The following is a 16278-nucleotide window of genomic DNA, read 5'->3' as shown; positions in this document are numbered from 1 at the left end:
GATTTCCTTGTTGCTTAAGCCTTAAGCCAGTTTGTGTTTCAATGCCTTTTCCTTTCAGCAGAAAGCCCTTATGAGGGGGGGTCTTGCCCCTTGCGGTACAGAGTGGTTTCCTATGGTTACCATGGCAAATCCCCCCAAATTTAGTGGCTTCGCACAACAGGAACGGGCTCTTTTACAGTTCTTGAGGTCTGAAGTTCAAATTGTTTGATGGGGGCTGAACCCAGGTGTCAGCAGAGGATCCCGTGGGAGAATCTGTTTGTTTGGTTTTTAAAAATATTTTTATTTTATTTATTTTTTTAAATGTTTATTTATTTTTGAGACAGACAGAGCATGAGCAGGGGAGGGGCAGAGAGAGAGGGAGACGCAGAATCCGAAGCACGCTCCAGGCTCTGAGCTGTCAGCCCAGAGCGTGACGCGGGGCTTGAACTCACGGACCGTGAGATCATGACCTGAGCTGAAGTCAGATGCTTAAGCGACTGGGCCACCCAGGCGCCCCCCCCCCTTTTTTTTTTTGCCTTTTCAAGCTTCTAGACCTGCATTCCTTGGCTCATGGCCCCTTCCTGCGTCTTCAAAGCCACCAGCATGGTGTAAAGCTTCAGAGGAAGGAGAGAGACACTTGAGGCACAGACACACAGGGAGAGGCCGGGTGACCACGGAGGCAGACACTGGGGGGATGCGGCCGCAGCCAGGGAGCACCAGGAGCCCCAGATGCTGGAAGAGGCAAGAGAGGGTCCCCCCCTAGAGCTTCTGGAAAGAGCATGGCTGTGCCAAAACCTTGCGTTCAGACTTCTTTCCCGCCAACGCCGAGATAAAATAGATGTTTCGTGTATATTCAGGGTGTGCAAACTGATGATCTGATGTACGTGTACATTGTGAAATAGTTACCATAACATATCCATCACCTGCCAGACCCATTCTATGAAGCCAGCGTTACCTTGGTTCCCAAACCAGACAAAGACCCCACTCAAAAGGAGAATTACGGGCCAATATCCCCGATGAACCTGGATGCAAAAGTTCTCGACAAGATACTAGCAAACTGAATTCAACAGCACATTGACAGAATTTTCCAACCTGATCAAGTGGGAGTCATTCCTGGGCTTCAGGGCTGCTTCGAGATCTGTGAATCAATCAGTGTGATACACCACATTGATAAAAGAAAGGACAAGAACCAGATGATCCTCTCACTAGATGCAGAAAAAGCATCTGACAAACCACAGCATCCTTTCTTGAGAAAAATCCCCAAGAAAGTAGGGATAGAGGGATCTCACCCCTCTCACCACCGTTGTTCAACACAGCGTTGGAGGTCCCAGCCTCAGCAATCAGACAACACAAAGAAATAAAAGGCATCCAGATTGCCAAGGAAGGAGTCGAACTTTCACTCTTTGCAGATAACACGATACTCTAGGTGGAAAACCTGACAGGCTCCACCAAAAACTGCTAGAGCTGTTACCTTACAGTTACTAGTTCCCTTTCTTTCCCTTCCTTCCTTTCTTCCTTCCTTTCTTTCTTTCTTTCTTTCTTTCTTTCTTTCTTTCTTTCTCTTTCCTTTTTTTCTTTCCTCCTTCCTTCCTTCCTTTCTTTTTTTTCTTTTTTCTCTTTCTTTCTTTCCTTCTTTCTTTCCTCCTTCCTTTCTTTTTTTCTTTTTCTTTCTTTCTTTCTCCTTTTCTTTCTTTCTTTCTTTCTTTCTTTCTTTCTTTTTCTTTATTTTCTTTCTTTCTTTCTCTTTCTTTCTTTCTTTCTTTCCTCCTTCCTTCCTTTATTTTTTCTTTTTCTTTCTTTCTTTCTTTCTTCCTTCCTTCCTTCCTTTCTTTTTTCTTTTTCTTTCTTTCTTTCTTCCTTTTTTCTTTTTCTTTCTTTCTTCCTTCCTTCTTTTCTTTTTCTCTTTCTTTCTTTCTTTCCTCCTTCCTTTCTTTCTTTTTTTCTTTTTCTTTCTCTTTCTTTCTTTCTTTCTTTCTTTCTTTCCTTCTTTCTTTCTCTTTTTCCTTTCCTTCCTTCCTTCCTTCCTTCCTTCCTTCCTTCCGAGAAGATCCAAGATCTACCCTTATAGCAAATTTCAACTACACAGTACAACATCATCAATTATAGTCACATCATTGTACACTGATTCCCCAGAACGCATTTATCTTACATAACTGAAACTCTGCTCCCCTTAACCAACACCTACCCAATTTTTGCCTCCTCCAGCCCCTGGCAACCACCTGTCTGCTTCTGTGAGTTCTACTCTATGGAGGGCAAGGGCAGAAGGCAGGCAGACCAGAAGGAGGCAGTTACTGTAATCCGAGCAGACGGCTTAGACTGGGAGGTCAGACCGGCTCAGAAGCTGGTTATATTGTGAAGGTACAGCCACCCAGGATTACTAACAGATTTGCCAGATTTCCAATATCTAGGGTATCTAACAAACCAGCCCAAACTTAGTGGCTAAGAGTCACTTCAGTGACAGTCACAGATTCTAGGGGACAGGGCATGGTAGGGACAGCTGGTTTCTGCTCCACAACGTCCGGGGCCTCAGATAGGAAGATTCAATGGGCTGGAGGTTGAATCTACTCTACAGTGACTCTACTGTCCCGGGGGGCTGGAAACATCAGGAGGTGTCTTCACTTGCATGTCTGGCACCTGGGCTGGGACAGCTTGAAGTCTGGCCTCAGCTGGGAGTGTTGAGCGAACACCTCCATACGGCTTGGGTTTCCTCGCAACATGGCGGCAGGGAGCACGTGTTCTGACACAGCCAGGTGGAGGCTGCATGGCAGCTGTCAGTCACACCACATTCTGTGGTCAGAAGAGAGTCACTGCCACTGTCCCAGATTCAAGGGGAGTGTTGGATTCCTTCGCGGACTGGCGAGGTCACGTTGCATGAGCACATGTAGGACAGACAGATACTGTTGCAGCCATCTTTTGAAAATTCAACTTGCCAGAGCCATGAAATGAGAGAAGAGAGGGGTCATGGGTGATTCTCAGGCCGTTGGCCCCAAAGGCTGATGGCAGGCCTTTGGAGAAACACAAGGCAGGCTGCCCACTTGGGCAGAGCGCTCCAAATAGCTCCAGCCTGGTTGCCCCACTGTCTTCACTTGGTTCTCAGGGAACTCCCACGTCTGTGCTGAACCCAGAGATGTGGCCACCCCTCCTGCAGCCCCTTCCCACAGGTCCCTGGTTTGGGATCGGAGTCAAAACCTCATCCCTTGCTTTACCAATGAGGTGGACAGACTTCTCTCTTCAACTCTCACTTTTTAAATAACTTCCAGTCCATGTCAAGCTCAGGGTGAAAAACCTTCCTTTGCAAGTTCTGTGCATGTGATGGTGGTGACCAGCCTTCAGGATGACCCCCGATGATCCTCACGTCTCGGTGTTCATGCTCTCATGGCGTCTCCTCCCGCAACGACTCGGAACCGGTTGGGGTGAAAAAAGATAGCAGCGGTCACAGCTTGTGACTTGTGCGGCCAAAGCATCCAAGGTGGCATGGCTTCCACCCTGGCCCGTGCCACATTGGGAGGACGCTCCATCGGCCCTTTGGAGAGAGCGCCCCATCTTGGAAGCAGATATCCCAGCTTCAGCACAGAGACCTTGGCCCCAGGGAGCCTCTTGACGGGATATGCGAGATCCCGGGGAAGAACCAGTCACCCAGCCAAGCTGCTCTTGAACTCAGCGCCACGGAAACTGCGAGCTAATAAATGCTTGTTGTCGTTTACGAAGCTTTGGGGTAATTTGTGATGCAGCCAGAGATAACTGAGCCAGGAACGTGGAACATGGAACGTTCGCTGTGGAACATGGGAGTACTTAGCACCTATCACTTTAGCATTTTGTCACAATTGTCACTTCCAGGAGGCCTTCCCTCTTTATCTCTCTACACTAGCCTCTATCCTATGCCTCACTCCATTTTATTGTATTTTATTGTCATTAAAAAAAAAAAAGTTTATTTAAGTGATCTCTGCTCCCCACGTGGGGCTCGAACTCATGACCCTGAGATCAAAAGCTTCATGCTCTTCTGACTGAGCCAGCCAGGTGCTGGCTTCTTTGTCACTTTTTAAATGTTTGTACATTTTTGAGAAAGAGAGCATGAGCAGGGGGCGGGGGCAGAGAGAGAGGGAGACACAGAATCCGAAGCAGGCTCCAGGCTCTGAGCTGTCAGCACAGAGCCCGATGTGGGGTTTGAACTCACGAACCGTGAGATCATGACCTGAGCTGAAGTCGGATGTTTAACCAACTGAGCCACCCGGGCGCCCCAGGAGAGAGAGAGAGTCCTAAGTAGGCTCCACGCTCAGCACAGAGCCCGACGCGGGGCTCGAACCCACAAACCGTGAGATCATGACCTGAGCCGAAGCCGGACGCTCGACCGACGGAGCCACCCAGGCGCCCCTACATGATTTTATTTTAATAATACTTGGTGACTGTTGGAAATAAAATAAAAAACCGAACCACTTATTTCTATATTTATTTCCTAGTTCAGTGTCTGTTGTGTCTTGATGGGAAGTTCCACGAAGGAAGGAGCTTATCCGTTTTTTCCACCCAGGGCTTGCTGCTCAGATGCAGGCATTGCCACTTCTGTGCGTGAATCCAAACTGGGGTGAAGGATGTGTGCGTCTGTGTGTGTGTGTGTGTGCGCGTGTGTGTGCGCGCACGTGTGTGTGTGGGGGGGTTTGGGTGGTTCCCCCGAAGGTGGATTTGCATGTGCTTGAATTTTAATGAAAAAGGGAACTGAGAGAAACCTCAGGCACCTGAGCAGGAGGCGTCAGAGGCAGATACCATCCGGGCCTCTCTTCTCAGGCTCTCGTGTTAGCCATGGCCGTGCACATGTATACCAACTCTGGATGCCAGGACCTGCCAGGTATGACCCTGGCCGGGCTGGAGCTGGGGGCCAGCCAGGGATGGTCGGGACCCAGATTACGGCATCCCCACCCTGCGGCTAGAAACCGGGGCCCGAGGGACAGAAGAGGGGATGGGCTGGGCTCTCACTTGCCTCTCGTCTGGAAGGGACCAGAGAGGAGGAGGAGGATGGCGATGATTACGAGAACATGGCACCCCCCTACAAGGATCTCCCTCCCAAGCCAGGTAAGAGGACTCCTCAGAGGCCGGGTGCAGAAAAATGTGTGGCCTGTGCCCCGAGGGAAGCAGCGGCCAGGGGGCATTAGCTGGGCGTTGTAGACGCATGGTCAGCCTCCTGTGTGCCCAGCCAGACGCCGTGATGACAGGTGTCTCTGTGCCTCTGCCCTGCCCCGGAAGGTCTCCCTGTCCACTGGGAGGGGCGGTTCTGGGCACAGCCCCCGGTGAGCAGGTCCACGAAGGGATGGCCCGAGAGAACGGGGGAAATCTCCAGGGGGAATTGAGGGCTCCGCTTGTAGTGGTGGGGAGACTGGGGTCAGAGGGGGGATATTGGGATGGGGCTTAACGGATGAGCCGGAGTTCGTTAGGCAGAGGAGCCTGGTAGAGAACTGATGGGTGCATAGGTCCTGAGACACGAAGGCTGGTGCTTCATCAGCAGTGCGTGGACCCTCGACTCCCAGCCTCCTCACATCCACACTCTGGGGACCGGATTTGCCTTTAGGCTCCATGCCTGGCCCGGGTCTCGAGAAGAGTCTGCTAAGTGGGTGTAAAAGGGAAGGCTTCGAGGCTCCCCTGAGGGTCGACTGCGCTGTGCTGGTGTCCTTGGACCGCGGCCGGTCCCTGTAGGGCGGGGCGCTGCGCCCACCGCTTCTTAGTCCAGTGAGAGGCCCACCCGGGAGGTGCCCGGGGCTCCGACTGAGGCAGGAGGGGCCCTGGGCTCTGCGGCGGGTCGGCTCCCAGCTCCCACTTGGTCTCGACACAATCCTCAAGCCCACCTCCAACATGGACCCCACCCATTCCATCTTCGGTGCTGCCCCTTCCCCGAAGTCAGCCCCTTCCCCATTTCCGATTGCAGTCCGATTTCCAGCTTTATTCCCAAAGCCGCAGTCGTCCCCCTTTCTTCCACAGAACCACGACCTAAGCGGGGTTTCCTCCCGATCCCCTGGTGCAGTGATAGTCCCACCCTTCATCCGGACCGCATCCCGCACCGGAACCCTGCTCCCGTGTCCCTCACCGTCCCCCCACCCCATCCTCAACCCAGCCACACCCGTGACTCCAGCCTTAGCCCAGACTCAGCTGTGTCTTTCACTGAGGGCGAACAACTGCCCCAGTTTTTCCCAGGGCTGAGTGATTTCCTGGAACGTGGGACTTTGAGGTTTAAAACTGGGCAAGTCCCGGGCGATCCAGGACGGCTGGTCGCTGTAGCTCAACCCCGGTTCCATTCTCTTGCTCAACCCTGTCCCTCACCCTCCACGTGAGCCTCGGCCCTGGCTCCATCACTGCTTCTGATCTTTTTCCGGGCCTCACACCGGCTCTAACTCTGAACTTCTCTTCTACAGACTCGATGGCCCCACCTAGGCCTCCGAGGGCAGGTGAGTTGGGGTTGGGGGTACAGGAAACTCAGTGCTGCCTTTGTGTTGCTCTGGGCCTAACCATTCCTTTCCCTCCCTCCCCTCCCACCCCCCGCCCCCAGGAAAGAAAACAGAGAACTCCCCACTGCCTTGCAAGTCCCCAAAGATCAAAGGTGAGAATCTGGGGCTGGGACCATTCAGTTTACCTGGCTGAAGTCCTTGTCTGCATAACCACTGTCTTTCTGGCCCCTTCCAGGCCCGGACCTCACCCCTGTCATCTGCACATCTCCTCCACTGGGTGAGCGGTGGGGAGAGCCTGTCAGAAGCCTGCGAGGGGACACCGGGAAGCCCTCCAGTTCCCTAGAGAACAAATCGGATGGGATGGGGGAGGTGTTGATCTTGGGATGTAGAGTCTTGCAGCAACTTGCGAATAAATGCTTCTCTCCCTTTCTCCCAGGTGTCAATCCAGAATGCCCTCCGTTCCAGCCGTCCCTAGCTGGTAAGTCCACATGCCCCCCAGGTGTGCCCCTCTCTTCCCTCTTATGGTAGCAAGTATCCTTGAGTCAGACCTATAGCTCCAGAGGGAGACCCTGGGGCAGAGAAGTGTCTCCTTTCAGAAGGTCCTCCTCCCTGAGTCTAAACCAGACTCGAGGGACCCAGGGTCTCTGCCTGATTCTCCTCAGGCCCCACCTCCTACTTGCATAAAGCACGGGAAACATTCTCTGCCCCTGATGCAAAGGTCCATAAGCTTCCTAGAAGGGGGGAGCAGCTTGGGCAGGGGCTGCTGGAGAGTATAGGGTAATGCATCGCAAACGTTAGGAGCTGCGCTGGGTCCAACTCATGCACCACCTTGCCAAGCCTTCCGTTTACTTCTTTGCAAACCGAGAATAATAGTGACATCTACATGATAAGGGTGAGGATCCAGTAACAAGGGTGTGACAGGATGCTTTGGCACACGGCACGTTCTCTCCCGTGTTCTGGGTTACGTTGTAGTCGTGTTAGGTTGCGGTGATGGTGTTGGATTTGAAAATGGAGATGGGATGGGGGTGGGGCTTCATTTGGAGATGGGGAGGGGGCTCGTTTGGGGAAGCGGTGGCCCTGAAGCACAGCATGTGCTCTTCTGGGCTCCTTCAGGGTTCTCTTCCCCTGACCCTCTCTCGCCGACGCCCTCTGGTGAGCCAGTCATGACCACGGATCTCTGTCTCCCCGCTCTGGGAGAGAGGCTCGAGTGTCTCTTCCTCACTCTATGAAGCACCAGCACTGGTCTCTGTGTCCCCACTCTCTTCCCGCAGCCACCCCGGGGTCCCAGCTCAGTCAGAAGTCCAGATGTCCTGGGTGCTACCAGGAGGAGAGACTGGTGGTGTTCCTGTGCCTGCTGGTGGTGGTGTCACTGCTCCTGGGCTGCACTGGTCTGGCTGTGACCCTTATCAAGTGTGAGTAGGAAGGGGATGGGGCCTGGGGAGACGCTGAGCATGGGGCGTGGGAGGGCCTGGGCTCAAGATGGACTCTTCCTCATAGACCAGGAGGTGGTGGGAGAGCTGAGAATGTTGACCTTTCAGCAGACGGCATGGCAAGCAAGTGGTGAGTGCTTTGTTCCCTTCATGTTACGCATACCGAACGCCCAACATGACCCCTCAAATGCGACCCCAAGGCCACTTCTGATCCTGCCTTTGCCGGGAATTGTGTAGGTATCAGGGGACGGGTGGGGTAGGGAGCACATCAGGCACCGTTCCTGTCCTTGCACAGCGTGTGCGTGAGCGTGTGTTTACGTGCATGTGTGCGTCTAGATCGCCACTGTCCAATATGGCGGCCATGAGCCACTGTGGCTATGGGACAAGTAGGCTATTGGACACTGCGGCTATGGGACACTTGCAGTGTGGTCATTCTGAACGGAGATGGCCTGTGAGTGTAAAACACACACCAATGTCAAAGACTTGCTCCAAAAAAAAAAAAAAAAAAAAAAAGAATGTAAAATAGCTCAACAATATCAAGAATAATAATCTTTAATACTGGTTACCCATTAAAATATTTTGGATACATTATAAGTATCCAAAGTAAAAAGTAAAGTATAAGTAAAAAAAATAACACTCAACTTACTTTTGCCTGCTTTCTTCTGACTTTTAAAAAATGGGGCCATTAGGGACGCCTGGGTGGCTCAGTCGGTTAAGTGCCTGACCTCGGCTCAGGCCATGATCTCGCGGTTCGTGGGTGCAAGCCCTGCGTCCCCCTGAAGCTTGCTTTGGATTCTGTGTCTCCCTCTCTCTCTGCCTCTCCTCAGCTAGTGCTCTGTCTCTTTCTCTCTCAAGAATGAATAAACATTAAAAAAATTTTTTTTTAAATGGGGCCATTCGAAAATTCAAAATTATGTATGTGGTTTATATTCTACTTCTGTTGGACAGCACAGGTATTAAGAAGCGTGTACCAAATTATCACCCAAATGAGTATAAAATCCCAAATTTCAGCGAATTGTCCAAAGGATGCTGATTCTCTGGAAAAAAATATAATAAGGGATCTTTGACCTTATCTTTGGGAAGGTCATATAGGGCTTTCCTAGGGAAAGAGTGCTGTAGCTGAGTGAGGGAAGGGAAACAACCACGTGAGGGGTGGAGGGCTTCAGGTGTGTGCAAAGGCCCTGTGGCAGGAGGCAATGTCGTAAGTACAAGGGAGGAGTACGGGGCAGTTGGACGGGTGAGAGGTGATGGTGGCTTGGATGAGGGTGGAGAGAGGTGGGTGGAATAGAAAAGCTTTAGTGGGTAGAGAGACGGAGGGTGTCCAGCTGGAAGTGGGCAAGTCTGGCGTGGGAGCAGTGGGAATACTTAGTTGTAGAAGAATCTCCTGGGCTAGCACGGCCTTCGCCATGTTTGCTGAAGCCCAACAATTGTCGCATGTTGTACTCAAGCCACTCTTCTGCTCGAAACCCACTGGTGGCGTCTCACTGCCCAGAGTCCAAGGTGAAACTCCAGGCTTAACACTCGAGGACCTGGACATTGGCCCTCACCCTACTTTGAGCTCTGGCTCCTGTGAGGTTCACCTTGACCTCTACCGCTGCGGCCTGCCCCAACATGTCTGCTTCTGTAAAGGTGGCCCCGGCCTGCTGAGCCTCCCTCCCTCTCTCTCGCGGATACTGAGTCACTATCTTCCTGCAAGACCCACCTCCTCCAGGAAGTCCACCATCCCCACTCTTCCCCAAGCCCCAGGGCTCAGTCCCTCCTCTGAGCCACTCTAGGACTCTCTCTGGCCACTGAGCACGTCAGTTTTGAGTTCTAGCACCACCCGCTAGAAAGAGGGTGCAGTGAGGAGCGTGGGTCTCGCTTCTTTCTGGCGTTTGCAGTCAGCGGTGGGTGGATGGGTAGATGGGGGTTTGCGTTACTAACCTTCCAGCCCATCCTTGCTGACAGTGACTGGCACGGCAGGGCTGGCTGGCCTGAAGAAGGATATTGACCACATAAGAACTAACACCAACCAGTCCCTGGTAGAACTTCGGGGCTTATTAGGTGAGTGGGACTTGGGGAACTGCCCTGAGATGGGGGACATGACTGTGCTGGCATGTCGCACAAATCCCCAGGGGGGTGATTCTCAGTGCAGTTAACCCAAACGATGCCCCCTGGAGATGAGCAGTGCGCAACCCGCACAACTGTGTATGGCACACCGTGTACATGACCCCGGCTCTGGGGCCATGCTGAGAGCATACTATTCTGTCCCTAGACTGTACCAGGACCACCTGCCCTGAGGGCTGGCTCCCCTTTGAGGGCAAGTGTTACTACTTCTCCCCAAGGACCAAGTCATGGGACGAAGCCCGGAAGTTCTGTCAGGAGAATTACTCTCACTTGGTCATCATCAGTAGCTTCGCCGAACAGGTGAGCTATCCCCTCCAAGCCCTCAAGAGCCAGCAGGTTTCACATATCCTTCCTGGATGGAGAGAAATTGGAAGTGCTTTTGAGCCACTAAGACGTTTTCTTTTTTTTAAATGTTTAATTTATTTATTTTGAGAGACAGAGAGAGAGAGAGAGAGAGAGAGAGAGCAGGGGAGGGGCAGAGAGAATCTCAAGCAATGTCAGAACAGAGCCTGACGTGGGGCTTGATCCCACGAACCATGAGACCATGACCTGAGCCAAATTCAAGAGTTAGATGCTTAGTCGACTGAGTCGCCTAGATGCTCTTAGCCACTAAAACTTTTTAAAAATTGTTTATTACTTTTGAGGGAGAGAGAGAGACAGAGAGCAGGCAGGGAAGGGGCAGAGAGAGAGGGAGACACAGAACCTGAAGCAGGCTCCGGGCTGTCAGCACAGAGCCCCATGCAGGGCTTGAACCCTCGGCCCTCGAGATCGCGACCTGAGCTGTAGTCGGCAGCCCAGCCGACTGAGCCACCCAGGCGCCCCCGCTGAGAGGGCTTTAAACAACAAGGTTAAGAGGACAGGCTCTCCTTGGGTTCAAATCCCAAGTCTCTAACCTGGAGATATCGTCACGGCTATTCTATTCCTTCCGTTCTCCAGGCTGGGTTCCAAACACCTCGCGTCTTACATTAACGTCCTCACAACAATCTTGTGAATTAGCGTGCGAGTCAGGAGGGGTCACGTGATGCCCAAGTAACCGTCCCCGTAGCTCGATGAGGGACGCGTGGGTCCTGCTGCGCTTTGAGGTGGTAGGAAGGCAGTTTCACCGGCGAAGGAAAACCGGCTTTTCGTAAGCACCTGCGATGATTTGGTGCTACGACGGTTAGAGTGCAAAAACCATTTGCCCACGGTAGACATTGCTTGTACTTGGCAGATGGGGAAACCGAGGCACCGTACGTTTAAGAGACTTGCCCATGGCCATGGACAGCTAGCAAGTGTCAGAGCTGGGATTTGAGCCCGGGGGTCTGCATGGTCTTTTTCCGTCCTTTACCTGTGTCATTATTTTCAAGCAGATTTCGTGTAGACAACATACAGTTGGGTCTTTTTTTTTTTTTAACTGTTCTTTATTTTTGAGAGAGAGTGTGCGAGCGAGGGAAGGGCAGAGACAGAGAGAGAGAGAGAGAGAGAGAGAGAGACAGAGGATCTGAAGCAGGCTCTGGGCTGACAGCAGCGAGCCCAACGCGGGGCTCGAACTCACAAATTGTGAGATCATGTCCTGAGCTGAAGGTGGACGCTCAACCGACTGAGCCGCCCGGCCTCCCCGGATCTTGTTTTTTAAATTCAGTGTGACAATTTCTGGCTCTTAATGGGTGTTTTTAGACCACTTACATTTGATGTAATTAAGCTGATGGCTGAATGGAGTTTGTACTTGCAGAAGTTTGTGGCCAAGGCTCATGGCTCTCCACGGATCTACTGGCTGGGGCTGAGTGACAGGGACCATGAAGGGGATTGGAAGTGGCTGGATGGCTCACCTGTCACTCTGAGGCAAGTATTGAGGGCCCTTGGGGTCTCTGCCCGCCATGGTCTTTGTGCAGTCCAAGCCAGAAGATTGTTTAGAACCCCAGGCCAGGCTGGGTAAAGGAGGCCCAAGGGTGCTTTTTTGCTCACAGGGAATCTGGTCCCTGTACCTTTAAAATTTTTCTCCATTGCGGGGAGCCTGGGTGGCTCAGGGCGTGATCTCACACTCCGTGAGTTCGAGCCCCGTGTCGGGCTCTGTGCTGACGGCTCAGAGCCTGGAGCCTGCTTCCGATTCTGTGTCTCCCTCTCTCTCTGCCCCCTTTCCACTCACGGTTTGTCTCTCTCTGTCTCTGAAAAGTGAACAAACCTTTAAAAAGATGAAACATTTTTCTCCATTGCAACATCTTTGCTTTTTAGCACAACTATAAGGTCAGGTCCTCAGGCCAGTGGTGGGGGGGGGGGGGGCGGTGGAGGGAAGGAGGAGTGGTCATAGGGTGGGAGGGGGAGGCAGCTTCCAAAAGCTTCATCCTTTTGGATGAGCGGGATCTCTATCTCTAGCTCTCTGTCCCTCTGCACTCTACATATATTAACCCATTGATTTAATCTTTTTAATAATCCTATAAAGAAGGTATAATTGTTTCCATCTTTAAAATTTTTTTCTTATCATCTCCACTTTAAAGATGAGGAAACTGAGGCACAGAGAGGTTGAGCAACCACCTAAGGTTGGAAAGCTGGCAGGTGGCCCGTGCCAGCCAGTCTAGCTTTAAAGCCTATATTCTCAGCCTTTACACTTACTTTCTCAAGGAGTGTATGTATTTGTATTTTAAACAAATATTCACCGATTGTCCCTCATAGTGGTTATACCAGTTTATGCTTTCGCTGGCTCGACGATACTTTTCTTCATTAAGAGTTCATCAGACTTTTGTAATTTTGTTGGTTTAATTGTAGATGAAATGGAATCCCAATTTAGTATTAATTTGCATTCTCTTATAATGACTGGAGTTGGATATGTTATTTTTTTTATTATTTGTATGTTTTTTAAAGTTTATTTTGAGAGAGTGCGCGAGCAGGGGAGCAGAGGCGGGGCAGAGAGAGGGAGAGAGAGAGAATCCCAAGTAGGCTCGTGCTGCCAGTGCAGAGCTCGATGTGGGGCTCGGACCCACAAGCCATGAGATCATGACCTGAGCTGAAATCGAGTTGGACGCTTCACCGACTGGGCCCCCCAGGTGCTCCTGGGTATCTTCTCATATGCTTAATAGACACAGGTATTAACTTTTCTGTGAAGTGTTTATTATATCATTGGTATATTTTTACACTGGGATTTTAGTTTTTTTCTTCTTTCTTTCTTTCTTTCTTTCTTTCTTCTTTCCTTCTTCCTTCCTTTCTTTTTCTTTCTTTCTTTCTTTCTTTCTTTCTTTCTTTCTTTAAATGTTTATTTTTGGGAGAGCATGAGCAGGGGAGGGACAGAGAGAGAGGGAGACATAGAATTTAAAGCAGGCTCCAGGCTCCAGGCTGTCAGCAGAGAGCCCACAGAGTCCGATGCAGGGCTCAAACCCATGAACTGTGAGATCATGACCTGAGCCAAAGTCGGAAGCTTAACCGACTGAGCCACCCAGGTGCCCCTTCTTCTTTATTTCTAAGAGCTCTTTATATATTAGACATATTAGTGTCCTGACAGGGGTTCTCATTTTTTGTTAAAGATTCCTGGAGGAGGGCACCACTCTATAAATAGCAAAGACATGGCATAGTGGGGTGCTGTGAGGGCCCAGCTGAGACCCCCTCATGGGGCTGGTGCAGCCTTCCCCCGGCAGAGGGAACTGACTGCTAAAGGCTCACGGATGTGCTTTCCCTAGAGAGTTGTCCTCAGCTGAATGGAGGCCAGCTCCCCTAGGAGGTTACTTCAGCCCACAGCCAACGAGTGGCTAAGAGAAGCCGGGACCCTTTGTCACAAGTCGAGAGAACTCTGTGGTGCTGTTCACACTACAGAGCTCCCTCTTGGATCAGGCTGAGGCAAGATCAGGCTGAACCCACATCCGGGCTCAAGGTCTCCCCCTGCACCATTCTGCTTCTCGCACTCCTCTCCTGAGAGCGTCCCTTAGTAAATCCCATGCACCCGAATTGCCAAATCAGGCTCTGCCTTAATGGAAGAGACTTGAGATACTACAATACCTGGGAGGTTGGAAGGATTCCAAGAAACGTTCTTTGTAAGAGGCAGAAACTGACCAGATGTAGGAAACGGACTCAGGAGCAGGAGACCGTCCTGGTGAACGGGGAGGCGGGGCTGAATTAAGACGGACAAGGTGGGGGTGAAGGGGACAACGTGGTGGCTTCAGGTAATTCTGGAAAGCTGAAGAAATGGCTAGGATGCAAGAAAGAGCCTTGAACCGTGAGGGCCTTTCCTCCCCCCTCCCCCCGACTCCCTGATATTCTTTCTTTAATTAACAGACTTTCTTTTTTGCCAAACAATTGAGCAGAAGGTACACAGTTTCCTCTGTCATTACCATCTTGCATTTTTGGGGTGGCACGTTTGTTACAGACGATGAACCAATATGGATACATTATGATGAGTTGAAGTCCTCGGTTCCCATTAGGCTTCGCTCCAAGTGTTGTGCATTCTGTGGGTTTTGACGCGTGTATGTTGTCACGTATCCACCGTCGCAGTATCGCATAGAGTGCCCTGAAAAAAATCCCCTGTGCCCCACCTGTTCATCCCTCCCCAATGCCTGCTTTTCCTCTCTGCAGCTTTTGGGACCCAGAGGAGCCCAACAACATCAACGATGAGGACTGTGCCAGCATGAACAAAGGTGGCACCTGGAACGACCTCTCTTGTGACAAAACGACCTACTGGATTTGTGAGCGGAAATGTTCCTGTTGAACCCCACGGCTGAGGGTGGGGGGGGGTCCCTACTCGAGTGCCCCTCGGCTCTTGGGGATGAGAACCTCCCGCCCTTCCACGGAAGACTCTGCCAATCTGTGAGCCAACACGGATGGACCTACAACGGAACCAGCAGCTTGGATGGAGCCAGTCCCCTTGGGTGCAAGTGAGAGCAATTCTCTGGCGACTAGAGGGCTTGTGCAATTGGATGATGTCCTAGTCTATTCAGGCCGCTGTACCAGAATACTGGAAACTGGATGGCTTACAGGCAATAGAGATTTACTTGTTGAATTTCTGGAAGCCGGGAAGTCCAAGGTGAAAGTGCAGTGCTTGGTGAGGGCCCACTTTCTGATTCGCAGAGGGCCGTCTTGCTGTGTTCTGTTATGCTGCAAGGGGGGAGAACTCTCTGGGGTTCCTGTTATAAGGAACAAAGAGTTCCACCCTTATGACCTGATCGCCTCCCAAAGGCCCTATCGCCTTGAACCATCACATTGAGGGTTAGGGTTTAAGATACGAATTGGGCGGGGGACGCACAATTCAGTCTGTAGCAGGTGGCGAGCTGGCAGGAGACCAGGTCTTAGACATTGTCTCCCAGCTCTGGGGGCTGGAGGAAACTCACCAAGTCCTTGCTCCCGGCTCCGCGGAAGCAATCCTGGCCGCGGGGGGCTCCGGGTCTGATAATGACTGAGCTGGAGCGGAAAACTCCCTGGCTCTTCTGAACCCTGGGGTGCTGGCCCAGGGCTCCCTTACTGTCTACCTGATGTGGATCAGCTTCTGGGAAAGCAGGTGGGGAAAAATTGTTCTTGACAAAGCAACTTTCTCAATGTCCCAGGTGAGGTTTGCCTGACCTAGGGGGCAGAATCAGGCCTCTGCCAAGACTTGGCCTGTGAAGCTTCCAGAAAGGCAAGCCCGCCCCCTCCTCCAGATTCCTGGTCAGATTCCCAGGACAGCGGCGGTGGCTACCTATGCCTGCTCGTGCCTTTAGGCTGTTGGTGGTTTGTAAAAAGATCTTCGATGAATGATTCACTTTTAGTTGCCGTGGACCTTCCTGGACTATTAGCTCTTGCCGTGTGAGAGCTTCTCAAAATGTCAGTTCGATGTGTGGCCCTTGCCCAAGGTGACGGTCTGCTGTGGGGGAGGGCGTGTTCCACAATAAAGCACCGTAGACTGGCTTAAATGCGAGAAGTTTACTGTCTCCTCGTTCCGGAGGCTGAAGTCTAAGACTGGCGGGTCGAAGTGGTTGGTTTCTGGGGAGGTGTCTCTCCTTGCGTTGTAGCTGGCCCTCGGCTCCCCATGTCTCCACATGGACTTGTCCTGGTGCGTATCTGTGTCCTAATCTCTTCTTCTTATAGAGACATAGGTCATATTGGATCAGGGCCCCTTGCAATGACTTCGTTTTCATGAATTACCTCTTCAAATACAGTCACATTCCAACGTCCTGGGGGTTGGCACTTGAACACGTGAATTCTGGGGGAGAGCAGGACAGCCTGCAATACCCTCTAATGGACCGGTGCTCCGCCCAGTGGTTCTGACCATCAGAAACACCCTCGAGGGGAGGCTGGTACTACCCACAGCTGAACACAACGCAACAGGGCAGACCCTTTGGACAATCCCCCAGTTGTATCCAAAGGGACGTGGGCATTCTCCAAACTGATCAATTGCTTGA

The 16278-nt window shown here is 51.6% G+C and overlaps 1 protein-coding gene across 4 annotated transcripts; it reads left to right on the top strand.

Annotated features, from left to right (window-relative positions):
• Nucleotides 1-4681: 4681 nt before the first annotated feature.
• Nucleotides 4682-15512, top strand: CLEC17A (C-type lectin domain containing 17A). Of its 4 annotated transcripts, none has more exons than XM_027050302.2 (12): nt 4682-4819; nt 4966-5043; nt 6375-6407; nt 6509-6559; nt 6643-6684; nt 6844-6885; nt 7679-7819; nt 7905-7967; nt 9785-9880; nt 10092-10243; nt 11655-11764; nt 14480-15512. In XM_027050302.2, exons 1-12 carry the CDS (start codon nt 4774-4776, stop codon nt 14610-14612), a joined length of 987 nt encoding a protein of 328 aa, XP_026906103.1. In that variant the 5' UTR covers nt 4682-4773; the 3' UTR covers nt 14613-15512. The 4 variants fall into 4 exon arrangements, with proteins under 4 accessions (XP_026906103.1, XP_026906102.1, XP_053075729.1 ...); XM_027050301.2 differs by having other exon boundaries at nt 6844-6906; XM_053219754.1 differs by having other exon boundaries at nt 6844-6906; nt 11655-11768; nt 13595-15512.
• The last annotated feature ends 766 nt before the right edge of the window (nt 15513-16278 follow it).

This window comes from Acinonyx jubatus, chromosome A2 (genome assembly GCF_027475565.1).
Source record: "Acinonyx jubatus isolate Ajub_Pintada_27869175 chromosome A2, VMU_Ajub_asm_v1.0, whole genome shotgun sequence".
In the NCBI taxonomy this organism is placed as follows: domain Eukaryota; kingdom Metazoa; phylum Chordata; class Mammalia; order Carnivora; family Felidae; genus Acinonyx; species Acinonyx jubatus.
This window is presented reverse-complemented; position numbering and strand designations above follow the sequence as displayed.